The sequence below is a fragment of the Nannobrachium achirus genome (genome assembly GCF_963921795.1).
Source record: "Nannobrachium achirus genome assembly, chromosome: 4".
NCBI lineage: Eukaryota > Metazoa > Chordata > Actinopteri > Myctophiformes > Myctophidae > Nannobrachium > Nannobrachium achirus.
In genome coordinates this window covers 65,628,623-65,646,120 of record NC_137813.1, presented here as the reverse complement: position 1 = coordinate 65,646,120, position 17,498 = coordinate 65,628,623, and the positions used below count along the sequence as shown (strand labels likewise).

Genomic DNA, 17,498 nt, shown 5'->3' with positions numbered 1-17,498 from the left:
TGGCAAGAGAGAGAGCTAGATCTCACACCTTTCAACAAAAAGAACATAAAATAGGCCTAAGGCCCTGGCGGTTTGCATATCAAATAGCCAAGGAACTACATACAGGCCTATTTTAATGGCTGTGGCTGCATATCTGCGGGTCTTTGAAAAAGGGTGAAAATTCTGGATCAGGAGACATGGTCATTTGGTTAAATAACAGGAGACTTCTTCCAAAAACAGGAGGGTTGGCAGTGCCAGGTGTGTGTGTGTGTGTGTGTGTGTGTGTGTGTGTGTGTGTGTGTGTGTGTGTGTGTGTGTGTGTTTTGATTGATTTATTGATTGATTGATTGATTGATTGATTGATTGAAGACTTTATTAGAAGTTTGCATAGGAAAAGGTACAGTTTCATGACGGCACAGTTCACTGGTACAAGGTCTACTAAAAGGAGATCCATGAAAAGACAGCTTATTTCCACAGGAAACCATTTAAGTATCTCACATAACATTGAATGACAGACGAATAGAACACAGTAGGCCTACTATGCAGTAGATATGTAAATAAAATAAAATGAGAGAACAAAAAAAAGAAAACAGTGTGTGTGTGTGTGTGTGTGTGTGTGTGTGTGTGTGTGTGTGCGCGCGCGCGCACGCGTGTGCGTGCGTGCGCGTGTGCCGTGTGGTCAGTAGATGTCCTCATAGTGACACAGTTCCATGTTCTCGTCACTGACCGACATTCAGACCAATAGGAAGACGCGGACACATTGATTGACGGCGACTTCGTCCACTCACAATGCAAAGCACAGGCCGGGGGCGGGTTCCTTCTGAGGAGCGCTCGTTCATATGACCCGGTCCTTCCGGTTGCCGCAGATAAAATGATATATCACCTCAAAGTGATGTTGTGCTGCACTGTACCAATAACTATGTTTTGTTGTTACAACGTTTTTCAAAATAAATAAAAAGCCAATTATTTTTGGTGACATACAAGCAGAAGTGATGCATAATGAATAACAAATAACATATGAACAGTTACTAGACCAAACATTTATTAGCCTTTCAATGGTTCCCAAACTTTTATCTCAAGACCGAAAAGAGAAATGAGTTTGCCCGGAACCCAAACTAGTGAAAATAATTAAGCTCACAACTTTTGTGCCGCATTGTCGAGCTTGTAGATCTACAATTTTCCCTACTTCATCTTATGTTCTTAAACATTTGTTCTCTAATTTATTTTTTCATTTATTTTAATAGGCTAGTTCTTTAATTTCTTTATGGAGATTATTGAGGGGGGAAAAAATATTGTATATAGTTTTCAATTAATTAAATGTGTTGCTTTTTGGAAATGTTTTTTGAAAATGTTTTGAAATAATAGTGATAAAAAAGAAACTATTGGGAGAAAAAAATTAAGGGGTTTCGGAAACGGTGATATACATTTTTTGGTCTCCAGCCCCGCCCGCCGGCGGCAGGGCAGCAGGGAGCAGGCCATTCGCCGGCTGTTATTGAATCGAGCGCCCCCTCGTCGCAGTGTTTTTGTTGTTGTCCTCATCGACGGTAGAGACGGTGTGTGTGCGTGTGCGCGCGTGTGTTATTGTTATTGTTGTTGTCGAAGATGATGGTGGTGATGATGATCCGATCGCAGCGTTGACATTAGCAGCGGATGGACAGGGATGCACATGACTAAAAAGTAGGCTACCTTTTATCTTCTCTTCTACAGCAAGATCACGTTCAGAAACAAGCACTACTAAAGTAGACATGTTAGCTAGAGCTGGGGTTAGCCAGCAGCTATCGCAGGCTAACTTAATAACAATATGTAGGCTACTAAATGATGATGGCTGCAGCTGTCGATTTGTCTTAAATAGTGCTTATTCCGTCGATTACTTTTTTTTCGATTATTGTATTAATCGAGAATGTGTGTTTTTAACATATAGACCTATTAGTTTTTGTTATTTTATGCATCAACGTAAACGTTGCATTGATTAAAAATATGTATAGGCTACTGCATTGATTTGTCCGATTAACTCATAAGCAGTATTTTATATGGTGGCATGCATACATTGTCTATGCCTACAAGATCACACCATGGCATCTTATTATCAAGGCGTAGTGAGGTTATTACAGATAGACGTGCTATTATACTAATACACTAAAGCTATAGCCTATGCCATTTTTAAACAATATTTTTTTTGTTCATTGGATTTCGATTGATTGAATACTTTATTAACAGTTTGCAAAAACACCAACAAAAGCTCAGAGGTACAGACTCATGCAAAAGGATGCTAAAAGCATAACCCAAGATAGCACTATATTTACAAAGGGGTCCATGTGTGTATGTGTATTCAAAACATAATTCGTTATTAAATCGATTTTTCTGTTAGTAATAACTGTTTAATAACGTTTTAGAATAGTAATGATGAGGTTGACGTTCATATGCAGGGTCGATGCAGTGCCTTGTTTGTGATGTTAGTTTATCTGGGCTGGCCCATTGTGTTGGTGTCAGCTGACCAGCCTGGCTGCCAGTGGCGTCAGTTCAGCAACAGCTAAGGTATGGCAACATGACTGGTGGAAGGCGCCAGTCATACCTTAGCAACAGGCATGATGCATTTATTTTAAGAAGTACATTTCATAATGTTCCCCCTGTTGCCAAGGTATAGCAGCTGCCATACATTGCCATACCCAATTGACGCCTCTGGCCTAGCTGCTTGTTGTCACCTCACATAAACTTTGTTGTTCCTCCTAGTGACCAGTGTGTTGCCATGTCTGCTTATTATAAGCGTACATTTCTCTCTCTCTCTGTGTAAGGCTTGAAAATAATAGTAGGCTGGGTGGGGGTGCTGGGCGGGCTTCATTCTATAAAGCTAGTTGCTTATTTGGGTATTTTTCCTAAATGTAACGACGGTTTCTCAAATAATTCCCCTCAAATTAATAAGGAGAGTAGCGTCAAAAGTAACGCTTTTTACATTGTCCTTCACAGACTACTTGAAATTCACTAGTCATCTTTTGTTATAAGAAACATATGTGCCATAAGTAGTAATACCACTAATAAGATTTCAGTCACACAGCACTGCTTTACAGACAGTTACTCAATTGAATTGAATATTTGTGTTTCTAAATGCCTCCTCCTCCATATCACTTAATTAAAGAAAAACACATTATTTGATAACTTTCTATCATGACCTTACAGTCACCACTCGCCCTTATAGCGTTTGACTAGTAATTGCTACTTAATCATGTTTTATATACAGTATTTCATTGCAATTATGTAAATATTAATTCAGTTTTGTTTTTTTCAAATGTATGCCTATACTTTTGTATTTAAATGTTTTACTTTGAAATTTAGTGATTTTATTTTTCCATTTACGAACATGAAAGTATATGTAATCCCAGACCAAAAAATTACAAATAAATAAAATAAAATCTGCTTGCATATTAACACATTGCAACAATTGACCCTGGTCGGGCAGCCATATCCCATATCCTAGCTAGAAACATCTAGATAGATTAGCAATCTAATTTGTGACCAATAACATAGCATAGAGCAGGGGTTCCCAAACTTTTTTGTCTCAGGGCACCCCATAAATATTATTTTTAATCCGAGGCACCCCTACATTATAATTTTCTCTCCCAGCACCTTATATTTATAGCATATCATCGTTCTCGGGTGGAAACCGTTCGTTTTGTATTTATCATCTAAAATATGTACTAAACTAGATGCGAGGCGTTGTGTGCTTGTAGATCGGCTGTTTTCACTAGTTTTGTGCGACGGTCTTGTACACTCTAAAAACAAAAACTAGGCTCTACTCAATTTTATTGGTGAAACATTTTTACACTCAAAAATATTGAGTAAATATTACTGTTATGAAATCAGGTAGATGATACTCAATTAATTTGAGTAAAAGTAACCAAAACTTTTACGTACTTATTAACAACTAAAATTGAGTACAATGACCTAAAGAAATTGAGTAGATATAATTAAATTATTCAGTCAATGCCACAAAAGACTACAAGTAAATACATTGAAATATTAAGTAGATCTAATTGAATATTAGAGTATGATTTAACAAAACAAATATGTCACATTTACTCTATTCATTTACTTTTATTGATTTAATTCATATAGTACCATTTACCCCTTTCATTTACTTTACCTTTTACTCCAGGAGTACATGATGTCAAATGAATACACATGAAATAATTATGCAGATAATTATGTTTTAATCAACTAATTTTGACCAGTGTAACACCACATCAAGTATGAACATTCAACATACCTTAGTATGTAAATGACATGCAACAATGCCTGCAAAAACAATATGTTTAAAGATAATGATCAGGAAAGGGGTATCCCTGACACTTTTAAAATGTTCTGTTTACTAAAGAGCAGTGTGTGTTCACAATACTGTATATAAGTACCTCTAATTGAACTGTGCATACTGTAAGTAAGCAGTCTGTCAAACATTATGCACCATAAGAACAATGAGCCCATCAAATGAACAGTAAGTCATAACCACAAAATACATTAAAGAAGACAGTCAGAGGCCATTTGGCATGAAAGAAAATCACAACTTGGAATATGAAATAATAAATAAGCATTTACAGTAGCTCAACATTTAAACATATTGACTATGCACACGTGTAATGTCTATATGCTAAACTGACCTGTTTGCATTATGACTCGAATGCACCAGAAACAAACACTTTACATTAACTAATTACTATCAGCAACAAATACCATTGCAAAAATGCTGTTATGACAATAAATCCACTTTCAGTAGGTCATACCCACTTTCTGAGAGCATCTTGCTGAACAGTAGTCGGCAAGCAGACATTTTTTCAGTCTCTGAACTTTGGCTGAAAGGTGTCCAGGATCCAACTCAACCAGTACTTTTTGGAACATCTCAAGACCATATCTGAGGTTCTTGGGGTATCTCAGATTAAAGGCATAGAACAGTCCCAACAGATAGCAGCAGACCCCCAAGATTGTTGAGGGCAGTGATGCCCTTAATCACAATACCTACATCAGTAGGTTCATTCATTGAGTCCTCTTGGTTCTGCAGCAGGTAGATCTTCATCGTCATCATCACCTCCTCTGTCAACTTCTCTTCTACTCTGACAGGTGCACCAGCAGCTTCCTTCCTGCACACATTGTGAAGATAATTGTTTAGAGCTCACTTTCAGGCTAAATGTTACAAGACACACAGACACACATTGAGCAATCCTAGCTGTCTCCACACATGCAGCCCTGGGCATAATCTTGAATCAGTTGGACCAGACATGCAACGGATGCAACAGCCATTCAGCCAATGTCACAACCTCATTCTCTGGACATCACTATGCTGTTCCTTTGCATGTGATGGTCTCATCCACGATGACATTAAAACGTCAAAACATTTATTTTACTAACTTGAAAGTCCTTGATCTTGACACTATCTTCTTCCAGATGGTCGATGAGACATCGGATGATGACCTCTCGTGTTCGTTGATTGGGGATTCCTCTCTGCAGAATAGAAAAATAATTATTTGAACAATAAAGAAAAAGTATGACTGCACTTTCATAACTAACATAAACTTTGGCAATACAATTGTTTCCACAACCCAGTTTTAGCAACGGAAGCTGGGAGACTGTCCTTAGTAGCTATTAAGACATACATTTAGAAATGAATAATCAGGAGAGAGTTGCAGGGGATAAAGATGAGTTTAGCATAAATTAATATAGTAATTATTGTCATTAGCCAGGTGAAATATAATTAAAGCAGTTAGAGTAAATGAAAGTTTCATACCTGAAGTACAATACTCATTTGTGCCCAAACTGCCCTTCTTGGACTGGAACATGGACAGTAGTTTGGGGGTATAGAAGTCCAACATTGCCATACATTTTGGCTCAAGATTCAGTGTGGTGATCATCCTGAACTTTGCACTAACCTGGAAGACAGAGATGAGGGGAAGAGAGTAAAAAAGAAGACATGTAGATAATAATGTAGGCCTATACCTGTGCATTTTATATTCATTGTACACACCATTGTATGCAGATGTGCATAGCTTGTAATAAATGCAAAAAGTCACAATGACTAGAGGGCTTGCACATTCCCCTCACTGTAACCTTAACTAGCTGCAAACCTTTGTAAAGAACATAAGTTATACCCAATACATTTGTGTAGCCTATATGCACAAAGATACAGTAAATCTACTTACCAATATTTGCAAACACTCTCCAGGTTTCTTGTTGAAGAAGATGTGTGCTGCTGCTGTTTGTTGACAGAATGTTCCAGTAGAACTTTCCCATGAACCCTTGTGTACAATTTTGAATCTTAGTCATATCTACTCAATTGTTTAAGTTGTTGTGAGAGATGAAAGATTATTAAGTTGGAATGAATAATAATTAAGGGTCTTTTTAAATTGATCCATATAAGTACTCCATACTCAAATATTATGAAGGAAAATTACCAAAACAAATTGAGTCTAATTCATGAATAAAATCAGTTGGTCAAATACTAATTTATTCTCATGAAATTAACTCAAATAATATATGTACATCTAACTCAAAAAGAACAGTTGGATTTTTACTCATTTTGTTTGGTGTGACCTACTCAAACAATCACATACATGATATTCAGTGATTTTATTGAGTAAATATAACTTTTTCTAATAGTGCTATTTACTCGGTCACAGAATTCTTTCTTAGAGTGTAACTTGGAAATACAAGGTTTCTGCCCGACAGTGACGATATTTTAGTGATTATGTTGCAAGGAAAACGTTGAGATAATAGCCATTTTGGTTAGAACTGACTGAAAATAACTTTGTACTTCAAGATTAAAATGATACTAAATATTCAAATTCAAATAAATTCCAAATATTATCAAATTATCTCGCGGCACCCCTGGACTGCCGTCACGGCACCCCAGGGTGCCCCGTCACCCACTTTGAAAACCCCTGGCATAGAGATACAATTCATCCAAGTTCAAATTTGATCAAAACTTTTTACCAAAAACGCTTTGATCGCAGAGAAACACTTTTTTTTCACGGCGACACTGGCCTGTGACTGTCGGCCGCGATTCGAATTTTTCATTTACTTGTGAAAGTAAACACCCCGGTCTATCTAGTGAATTTCCACAACGTGGACACGATTGTGGCTTTCGGGGCTCTTCAAAATAAAGCGCAGTGAATGGCGTCACACTGTCTGGATGATTAGAAAAATAATGGCACTAGAAGTGTTAATAACCAGCTTATAACGTTAAACTAATCTTTCTATTTTATTTTATCTGTATTTATTTTTTTCTTTCAGGACAAGAAACACAATGAAGCCACCGTCACAGAGTCAGTCATCTCCCGTAAGTATTTGAATGTCTCTTTCTGGAACAGCTTATACACGAAATGCGTTTTTCAGGGCAAGGAGAGAGAGAGACTGAGAGATAGAGAGAGCAAGGGACCGAGTGGTGCGCGAAACGGACGGCAGTGTGCAAACGTGATTGACATAACGTGAGGTTGATTTTTTTATTTGCGTGCTCCGAAATTCACTCCGATATTCGGCCCGAAAAACGCAGCAGTGTGCAACCACCTTAAGGCTTCATTCAAGCTCACAATGTGATGCGTTGTGATCTTGCAGATCTGCTATTTCCAGCACTTTTTGAAGTGTGTTTGAAACTATATTAACATTTCTCAACATGGAAACGATTATGACGATCATGCAAAATTGTGATTAGACGAGTATTTAATAATTGTGACAGCCCTAGCCATAGGAGACCTTGTATCTGAACTGTACTGTCCTGTGCTTTTCCTACATAAACGGCTAATAAAGTATTAGTAATAGTAATCAAACAATCAATCAAAAACAACAACAACCAGACTCTTTCTGTCTTAGTGATTCTCAACCCTATTCATTTCAAGGACCGACTTTTTTCATTTTCATGAATGCCCCTACTTGATCACACTGTAGCAGGGCTAAGCAACCTTAGGCACGGGTGCCAACATTGGCACAGGGGAGGGTGATCACCGGCACACTGGCAGAAGTGAGTGAGAGAACGTGGTCAATTAAATGAAGTTAGCTCATTTATAGCAAATAACATCTTGCACAAAATTCGACATTCATTAAAACTCTGAACTCTGACTGGGGAGGGAGTCGGGGAGATAGGTGGATTATTGCTCTGGGTCTACTGACCGTTATAACAATGTCCTGCCAATCAAAATATGTATGTTGACATTGATTGAAGACTTTATTAGAAGTTTGCATAGAAAAAGGTACAGTTTCATGACGTACAGTTCACTGGTGCAAGGTCAACTAAAAGGAGATCCTAGGAATGCACTTGGCTTATTTACACAGGAAACCATTGAAGTATCTCATATAACATTGAATGACAGACAGATAGAACACAGTACTATGCAGTAGATATAGTAAAGTAAAGTAAAGTAAATACAAAGAAGGGTCAGGGGAGGCTGGGCTAGGTTTGTTATTGCCAGTTGCGAATGGCTGCCGCCTGTAAGTGGTTTTTCAGGGCGATTTTAAAGGATGCTAGGGAACCACACTCCTTTAAGGCCTTCGGTAGGGCGTTCCACATTTTGGTTGTATTGCAGAAGAACGAGTTTGACCCTTTGTTTGAGTTGACTTTGGGTTGAACGTGATCTCTGGCGCTGCCTCTGGTGTTGTAGTTGTGGACGTCCTTAACGCTTATAAAGTATTTAGGCACACTAAAGCCTCGATCAGAGTCTGCGGTGAAGAGCTATCCACCGCAAATTTTAGGTGGAAAGCTTTCCACCTCAAGTCAGAAAATAAGTGAAGGCCATCATAGTCAGTCACGGTGAAGTCCTATATTCACCGTGACTGACTGGGTCAGGTCGACCAATCAGTGAACGGGGTGAAGAGCCTATCTGTCTGAAAGTAAAAACAGAGAGATGTGTCGGGACTCGCGGTGGAAAGCTCTTCACCGCGAGGATTGACGTAACGTAGTTTCATGACTCAAAAAGACTACACGACTCTGATCGAGGCTTTACACTCTAGAAAATAAAAACATGGCACTTCATTTCAAAAAAGGTTGCTGACCCCTGCACTATAGCATCACACACAAGCTGCAAAAAGCTTAGTCCATTATTATTGACATTATTTCCACCAAAACATGTACTTTTGTAATAGCATACATTTCTAAATTGTGCCGGTCGAGTGCAAAGAGACACCATTGGAGTGCCTTGTTGTCAGGGTTAGGGAAGTCAGAATTAGTACGCCACGGGGGGTGTAAACGATGTGTTTCTTTTTGTGTTGTTGTTTAAGGTCAAGGTTCAGAGCTAGTGTGTCATTTGAGAGCCTGACCTTGTGCTCGTTGTGTTGTCTTTGCCCTGCAGGTGTTTGAGGGCGTCTACAGCAATGCCCGCATGCTTCATTTTCTCACTGCGGTCGTGGTGAGTCCTGTTACACACACACACACACACACACACACACACACACACACACACACACACACACACACACACACACACACACACACACACACACACATACTTTGTGTATCGCAGGGGTCTTATACAGGGGGTCCTCGGAGTAACTGGGAGGGGGGGGGGCTGCACAGTGGCGGACAGTTCAGAAAAAGCTAAGGTATGGCAACATGACTGGTGTCTTGCACGCGCGCGAAGGCGCACAATACATTTATTTTAAGAAGTACATTTTATTTCCCCCCCGTTTCTACGGCTGGATATGGCAGCCTGGAACGGTTGTTCAAGTGCAGCTAAACTTGGAACGTTAGTAAACGTGCCACAATTAACAATAATGTTAAAGTGACCATTTGGTTAAATTTTGCATTTGTAGTTATTTTACTGTAATTTAAATACATAATAACCAGAACAGATAGACAAAGAGACATTCATGGATTTATAATTTAAAAGTAACTTTTATTTTCCCCCCTGGACCCAAGGTATGGCAGCTGCATACCCCTGCCATACCCAATTGACGCCCCTGGGGCTGCCAAATCTTTGTGTGACAGGCTCTTTATTACATTAACCACTTGAACTCTAGCATCCCTATTCTTATTCTGAGGAAAACTTTAGCCAAAAATAGCAGATCCACAAGCTCACAGATTATATTTCGGCAAAGAGGTTTGGTGTGGATTTCCATTTTTCAGTAGTTTTACTTCTACGCTACTACATCTAAGAGGCACATGTTGTACATTTACTCCACTGCATTTATTTGAAAACTGTAGTTACTAGTTTTTGATTATTATCAGAAAACAATACCCACTTCAGCCCTGTATACTACATTTCGGCCTTTTGGAAATTGCAGATCTACAAGCTCACAATGCGTCGCTATCTGACCCAATGTGAGCTTGTGGTTCTGCTATTTCCAAAGGTATTTTTGTGCATTTTATACATTTGAAAACTTGATTACTTTTGATACTTTTAACTACATTTTGATACCAACATCGTTGTGCTTTTATTCAAGTAAAATGTAATTCTGAATTCTGAATGTTTACTTGTAGAGTATTTCTACATTGCAGTGTTGATACTGTAGTACAGGGGTTTTCAAAGTGGGTGACGGGGCACCCTGGGGTGCCGTGACGGCAGTCCAGGGGTGCCGCGAGATCATTTGATAATATTTGGAATTTATTTGGACAATTGAAAAATATTTAGTATCATTTTAAACTTGAAGTACAAAGTTATTTTCAGTCAGTTCTAACCAAAATGGCTATTATCTCAACGTTTTCCTTGCAACATAATCACTAAAATATCGTCACTGTCGGGCAGAAACCTTGTATCTCCAAGTTTCAAATGTGTACGTCTTTTGGTAAAGCAAAGCCCTGCTTCATCATACAAGACTGTCGCACAAACCTAGTGAAAACAGCTGATCTACAAGCACACAACGCCTCGCATCGCGAGGCGTTGTGTGCTTGTAGATCTTCTGTTTTCACTAGTTTAGTACATTTTATAGATGATAAATACAAAACGAACGGTTTCGGACATACAAGGTTTCCACCCGGCAACGACGATATGCTATAAATATAAGGTACGTGGGAGTGAAAATTATAATGTAGGGATGCCTCGGATTAAAAAAAAGATTCATGGGGTGCCCTGAGACAAAAAAGTTTGAAAACCCCTGCTGTAGTACTTTCTTTCCCTTCATGTGTCATTGTGTTTGTTTGCAGGGTTCCACCTGTGACGTGCAGGTGAAGAACGGCACAGTGTACGAGGGCATCTTCAAGACACTAAGCTCACAGGTAAACGCACGGGTCGAAGTTCTCAGTCGTGGGGTGGGACGATAATCTCTGTTATCGTTCATCGTGATATAAAACACTCACACTAATCGTATCGTGGAGATTAAAATCTATCGTGAAATTATCCTCCATCATGCACTGGGATCAATTCACCTTTTATCTGTTGAGCTGCATATCCCTCTATACTTGGAAAAACAGACCTTGTAATAGTGTACTTGATTTTCTTTTATTTATTTTTTAATTCTCTACCAAATCATTGCAACTATTTGAAAACTTAAGTTACTAGTTAACCTAGCAGCAGTTGCCGGCGGTGTTGCCTGCCGCGCCAACATTTGACCGTGTGCGTATTACGTCTGTCCGTATGTCCGTATCAGTATCATATCAGTTTTAAAAAGAGAAAACATTTTCAGAAGAAATGCGGACGGCTGAAAGTAAAAGTCTGTTGTGTCTGTCTGTCTTTTTGTCTGTATTTTCTGTCTGCCTGTCTGTTGAGCGAGCCACTAATCACCTCTTACAAACACCATCGCAAAGTCTTGAGTGGGAGAGAGACGGCGCGTGCGTGCGTGCATGTGTGTGTGATAAATAAAGAAGAAGAGAGTGGAAGGAATGTTTCAAACAAATTCAAAGTAAACTTCACCGTGTAACAGTCTAAATGGGGGCCTATTTAAAAGACTAAAATGATGGGCAGCTCGTGTGCAGTGGCGTCAGTTCAGCAAAAGCTAAGGTATGGCAACATGACTGGTGTCTTGCACGCACGCGAAGCAAGACACCAGTCATGTTGCCATACCTTAGCAACAGGCATGATACATTTATTTTAAGAAGTACATTTAATTTTTCTCCCTGTAGCCAAGTTACAGCAGCTGCCATGTACCAATTGACGCCTCTGCTCGTGTGTGCCGCTCATTCAGATTTGTATGTGGTTTCATTTGTCTGCAGTGCGACCTGGCCGTGGACGCCGTCCACAAGTGTAGCGACGGCGTGGCAGCGGCGGGCGAGGGAGAAGGAGAGGGGGGAGGAGAGGAAGGGGGAGGGGGCGTGTCCCCAGAGTCCCCGCCCCCCAAGATGGAGGAGATCACAGACACCATGGTGTTCAGCCCCGCCGACCTGGTCACCATGACCTGCCGCGACGTGGACCTCAACTACGCCACCAGAGGTACCCTAGTGTTCACATTTAAACCCATTCAGAACGGGTACACATTATTCTGTATCATTATTTTATGCTTTAACTATTAAAAAATAGCAGATATACAAGCTCACAGCGCGGCACCGAGTGCCGCGTTGCGAGCTTGTAGATCTGCTATTTTTTTTTAATTGTGAAATTTAGAATTTTGACCCGATTCTATAAGTGTCTTTTGAATCCTTCTAAAGCCCTTTGCACACAGAATAGTTGCGTTTTTTTCGTTTGCTGCATGAATTAAAACGCATTGGATTTGGTGTGCAAGGCTGTGCGGAATCGGCGCTGCGGATCCCAAAAGGAGTCATAAAAGGAGTGATGAGTTTTTGACCGCATGCGACAAGACGCACAAATCGAAATGGGTTTGATCGAGAGAAAAAACGTACGGCCGCAGCCACTCGTCGCACGGCTAATTCGGATCCGGTGTGCATGAGTTCGTAGAGAATCATTGTTTTCTTTTTAAAAAAGGAAATAGTCCGTTTTATCCGTGCGGATAAACGCTCCTGTGTGCAAAGGGCTTAAGACTTTTTGAAAAACCTATGTTTCTGTGTCAGCAATCTGGCCAGCTGGCCAGTCAAAGAAAAGGTCGCTTTCACTTAACTGGAGCTCAGTTAGTCTGTTCTTGAGAGACTACTAATGTCAGTGGCTCTCAAACCTTTTCATGTGAAGGACCCCCAAAATGATATGTATTTGGCCACGGACCCCCATCTCAAAATATTTAGTTCCAGGGACCACCCTGAAGCACAAACGTTCGCTTTGAAAATAAGTATATTCAAAGATTTGCACACATTTTCACGACTTTTTCAAAAATAGCAGATCTACAAGCTCACAGCGCGGCACACGGTGCCGCGCTGTGAGCTTGTATATCTGCAATTTTTCACTGGTTAAAGCATTCAATAATTCTAGGCCTAAATGGGTTAAGAGTTAAGACCCCAGGTCCATTCTGCAAAACAAATAAATAAATACATAAACCACTTTAGCTCTATTAAAGGGACTACACCATGAATTTTCATTTTTCCAATTTTTATGTATTTTCTTGGTGTCCCACCAGCAACTTCTATCCTCACAAAGTCCTATTTCTGACCATTGTGTCTTTCTCAGTTTATGGGCAGATCTATGTTAGCATGTCTCAGAACGGCCCTGATTGTGAAATGTCAGATTTGTGATGTCACAAGGCCTGAGAAGGAGGCAGGAGGAGCTGGGAGAGGTTTGGGGAGGGGTGGGCAGGCCTGAGAAGGAGGCAGGAGGAGCTGGGAGAGGGTTGGGGAGGGGTGGGCAGGCCTGCTGAGCAGGAGGTGGGGAGGAGTGTGGGGCCAAAACTGGCTCAATAGCGCAGTCCTCCCACTCAGGACAAGGTGGTACTGCAGTTGAAAATGCTCTGAAAGCCAGGCAGAAATGACAGGGGCTCTGTATTCAGGAGTGGTAATTTAGCCTCAAACCTTTTCAAAAACGTTTTTGGGACACAAACAGTGTTATATAAATTATTTTTAAATGCATGGTGTAGGACCTTTAACCTGGCTATTTGAAAATAGCCAATCTACAAAATCTAGCTCTATCTAGCTCTATTTCCACCAAAGCATGTACGTTTCTTCATGAAATGCTTCTCGAGCCAATCGCATTCATTTCTAAATTGCGTCGGTCGAGTGCAAAGAGACACCATTGGAGTGCCTCGTTGTCAGGGATATGGAAGTGAGCATTTCTTACGCCATTTCTTACCGGCAGTGGTTCTCAACCTGTGGGTCGGGATCCCCGGGGGGGTCCCCAAATTATATTGGGGGGTCTACATGCTCACGTGTTGTGAGCATGTAGATCTGCTATTTTCACAATAGAAACCGTGTTATACAAAATGTAACTCTTGTGCTCATAGGGTGGGGGGTCCCCACTCCCCAGTTAAAATATGATTATTTTGGGGGTCGCGGCCTGAAAAGGTTGAGAACCACTGCCTAAAAAATATTTTAAATGCTTTTTGAAAAACCTACGTTGCTATGATCAGTGGCGCTCGAACCTTTTCATGTCGAGGACCCCTAGAATGATATGTGTTTGACCACGGACCTCCATCTCAAAATATTTACCCAGAGAAAGAAAGATTTGGACCCGATCGTAACAAACCACACAATCTTCCTGAGTTTTTGTCATACTTTTTCTCCAGAGAGACAAAAATCAGGAGAATATCTACTTTGTTATCGACCTTTCACTGTCCCAGCTTCTAGTACAAGTAAACATGGCTAGGGATGGAGCTCGAAAACAAGGGCAACTTAATAACAAATGTATTGAGTACCCTGTATCAATAAGCTTTGGGCTTATCAAACCTGTTATCGAGCATGGTGGCCCATGATGTCATGTTTAAACAATCAAGACAAAAGGCGATCAAGAAATTATTACTGTACTATTGATAATATAAAGCCATTTAACACTTATTGCACACTATTGAATGATTGTTAATTGTTACTTTTGTCAATTGTCATCTTCATAGATGGTGGTCAGCCACAAACTCACAATCACAACAACTGGCCAATAAAAAAAGATACCAGTTCTGTTCGGAATTCATCTTCATAAATGAACCGTGTTTGGGCATGGTTAACACCGGCTCGACACTTTGGTTCAGTCACTCTCAGCTTTTTTTTAATTGAACCCAATTAACACTTTGAGTGCCATAGTTTTGACATACCGGTAACTAATGTAGATTAATGCCAACGCCTATTTTTCCTATTGTATTTGCCTGATTTTCGGGCTCTGTGCATGCGGTGCGTGCCCGTTATGTGTGCAGTAGGGCATTGATGACTTGTGATTTTTGCAAGTCGACTCGACTCAGTAAAAAGTTGAGTTGAAGTCGACTTTATCGTTTGATGACGTCATCACATCAAACACGACCAACAATTATTTTGGGGGGTCCCCAGATGATTAACTTAATGTGAAACATTGTTTTCTCACTCAACTGTAAACAAACCAGCATAAAGTTTAAAGTGTTAGTTCACCTATTTTTGACATAAAGCTTTGAAATACTTGCCATTAAAATAGTGGTTACAAATGTATTCATTCATTACTAGAGTCCCGTGGTCAGAGTTCTGGTCAGAATATAAAGTAGTTCCGGTAATTTGGCAGGGGCTCATGGCCCAATCATTAAAAATAGATGAATCCACAAAACTAGCGTCATTTGTATTGTTGACCTATTTCTACCAAATAGACCAACTTTTGTTCAACTTTGACCCCTCTGTCACATGGTACTATTTTTTGTGTCCAGTATCACTACGCCGCTGCAACGTATTTCCCCAAAACAAGGTGCTTTGCAGTCAGCTGATCAGAACGAAACCTCGCTCTATATGGTAGAAATAGGCCAACAATGCAAATGACGCTAGTTTTGTGGATTAATCTATTTTAAATGATTGGGCCACGCCAAATGGCCCCCACCCCATTGGAACTACTTAATATTCATTAGAAACTGACCAGTACTCTGACCACGGGACTCTGGTAATCGATTAATACATATTTAACCACTGTTTTAATGGCAAGTATTTCACACAGCTTTATGTCAAAAATAGGTGAACTAACACTTTAAGTATATAGAGGGTATCTTCTCATTTCTAAAGTGCCAATTTAAGGACTTTTTAATACCTCTAAAATGACAAATTAAACATTGTCCAAATTGTCAAATATATAGAGGCAGAAATGAGCATGTAGATCTGCTATTTTCACAATAGAACCATGTTATACCAAATGTAATGTAGCACTGTAATATTGGATCATTCCGTCCTTGACAATAAGCAATCCTACTGTTTGAATGCTGTACAGTACTTGAGTACATTTGCTTGGTTGCTTTATCCCACTGTTTACATCCCTATTGTACTGTATGTGTGTGTGTGTGTGTGCGTGGGTGTGCGCGTAGACTCGTTCACAGATACGGCCATCAGCTCGTCGCGGGTCAACGGCGAGCACAGGGAGAAGGTGCTGCAGCGCTGGGACGCTGGGGACAGCAACGGAGAGAGCTACGAGCTGGAGGCTGACGCAGTGAGTGCCATAGTGTTGCCATCACTAATGTAGATTAGCTGCCACGGCTTTTTTCCTATTGTATCTACCTGATTTCCGGGGGATCCGTGCACACAGCTACTGTAGGGCTGTCACGATATGATATTTTACACAGCGATTAATTGTCCCTCAAATAATTGCGATTAAAGATTTAACCTATTCAGAACGGGTACACATTATTGTGTATCATTATTTTATGCTTTAACTATTGAAAAACAGCAGATATACAGGCTCACAGCCGCGCTGCGAGCTGGAGCTCAGTTAGTCTGTTCTTGAGAGACTACTATGTAAGTGGTTCTCAAACCTTTTCATGTGAAGGACCCCCAAAATGCAAACGTTCGCTTTGAAAATACATATATTCAAAGATTTGCACACATTTTCACGACTTTTTCAAAATTAGCAGATCTACAAGCTCGCAGCGCTGCACTCGGTGCCGCGCTTTGAGCTTGTATATCTGCTATTTTTCAATAGTTATTTTTCAACCCTAAATGGGTTAATTGTGTTTGTGTCTTTGACAATTAGAGACAGACATTACTGACATATTTGACAACTTATTACTTTTATAAATTACATTTATAGTGGGAAATAGCCGATCTACAAGCTCACAACGTTGTGCTTGTAGATCTGTGATTTTTGTCACGTGACACCTTCACTCGAGTCAGTCTTGGGGCAGCCTCATTATTGCACAGCTACCTTTATTGCAATTAGTTCATATTACCTTTCATGTTTAGCACACATATGACATCTTCTGGCAATTGTTTGTATTACACCATTTGATTGCTGTTGGCCTGGAAATGGGGTAAAATACTTCTGAAAAGTGATGGAAAAGTTTAGAAAATGCATTGTTAAAAATGTTTGGGAACCATGCTCACATGTCATTTACTTTACCTGCTCTCTTGCCCCCCCTGCAGGCCAACGGCTGGGACGCCAACGAGATGTTCAAGTCCCACGAGGAGACGTACGGCGTCAAGTCCACCTACGACTCCAGTCTCTCCATGTACACGTGAGTTCAGCCTCTCGGCCTCCCGTGGACCCGCAAGGGTCCATCTGGTTCCATTTATACACTGTCACAGATCTGTAAGGGTCCATTTGGTTCCATTTGTACACTCTCAGAGTTGCGACCGCGGTTTTCCCGGTGAACCT

At 40.3% G+C, this 17,498-nt stretch overlaps 1 protein-coding gene across 1 annotated transcript in view; it reads left to right on the top strand.

Moving 5' to 3' along the window:
- Positions 1–1,522: 1,522 nt before the first annotated feature.
- LOC308283117 (ataxin-2-like protein) overlaps positions 1,523–17,498 on the top strand; it is a 50,273-nt gene continuing 34,297 nt past the window's right edge. Inside the window, exons 1-7 of the mRNA XM_080723498.1 lie at positions 1,523–1,656; positions 7,252–7,297; positions 9,300–9,356; positions 11,090–11,161; positions 12,095–12,311; positions 16,216–16,337; positions 17,267–17,358. Of these exons, the coding sequence (XP_080579624.1) occupies positions 1,640–1,656; positions 7,252–7,297; positions 9,300–9,356; positions 11,090–11,161; positions 12,095–12,311; positions 16,216–16,337; positions 17,267–17,358 (623 nt within the window). The 5' untranslated portion in view covers positions 1,523–1,639. The remainder of the gene's footprint in view (positions 1,657–7,251; positions 7,298–9,299; positions 9,357–11,089; positions 11,162–12,094; positions 12,312–16,215; positions 16,338–17,266; positions 17,359–17,498) is intronic.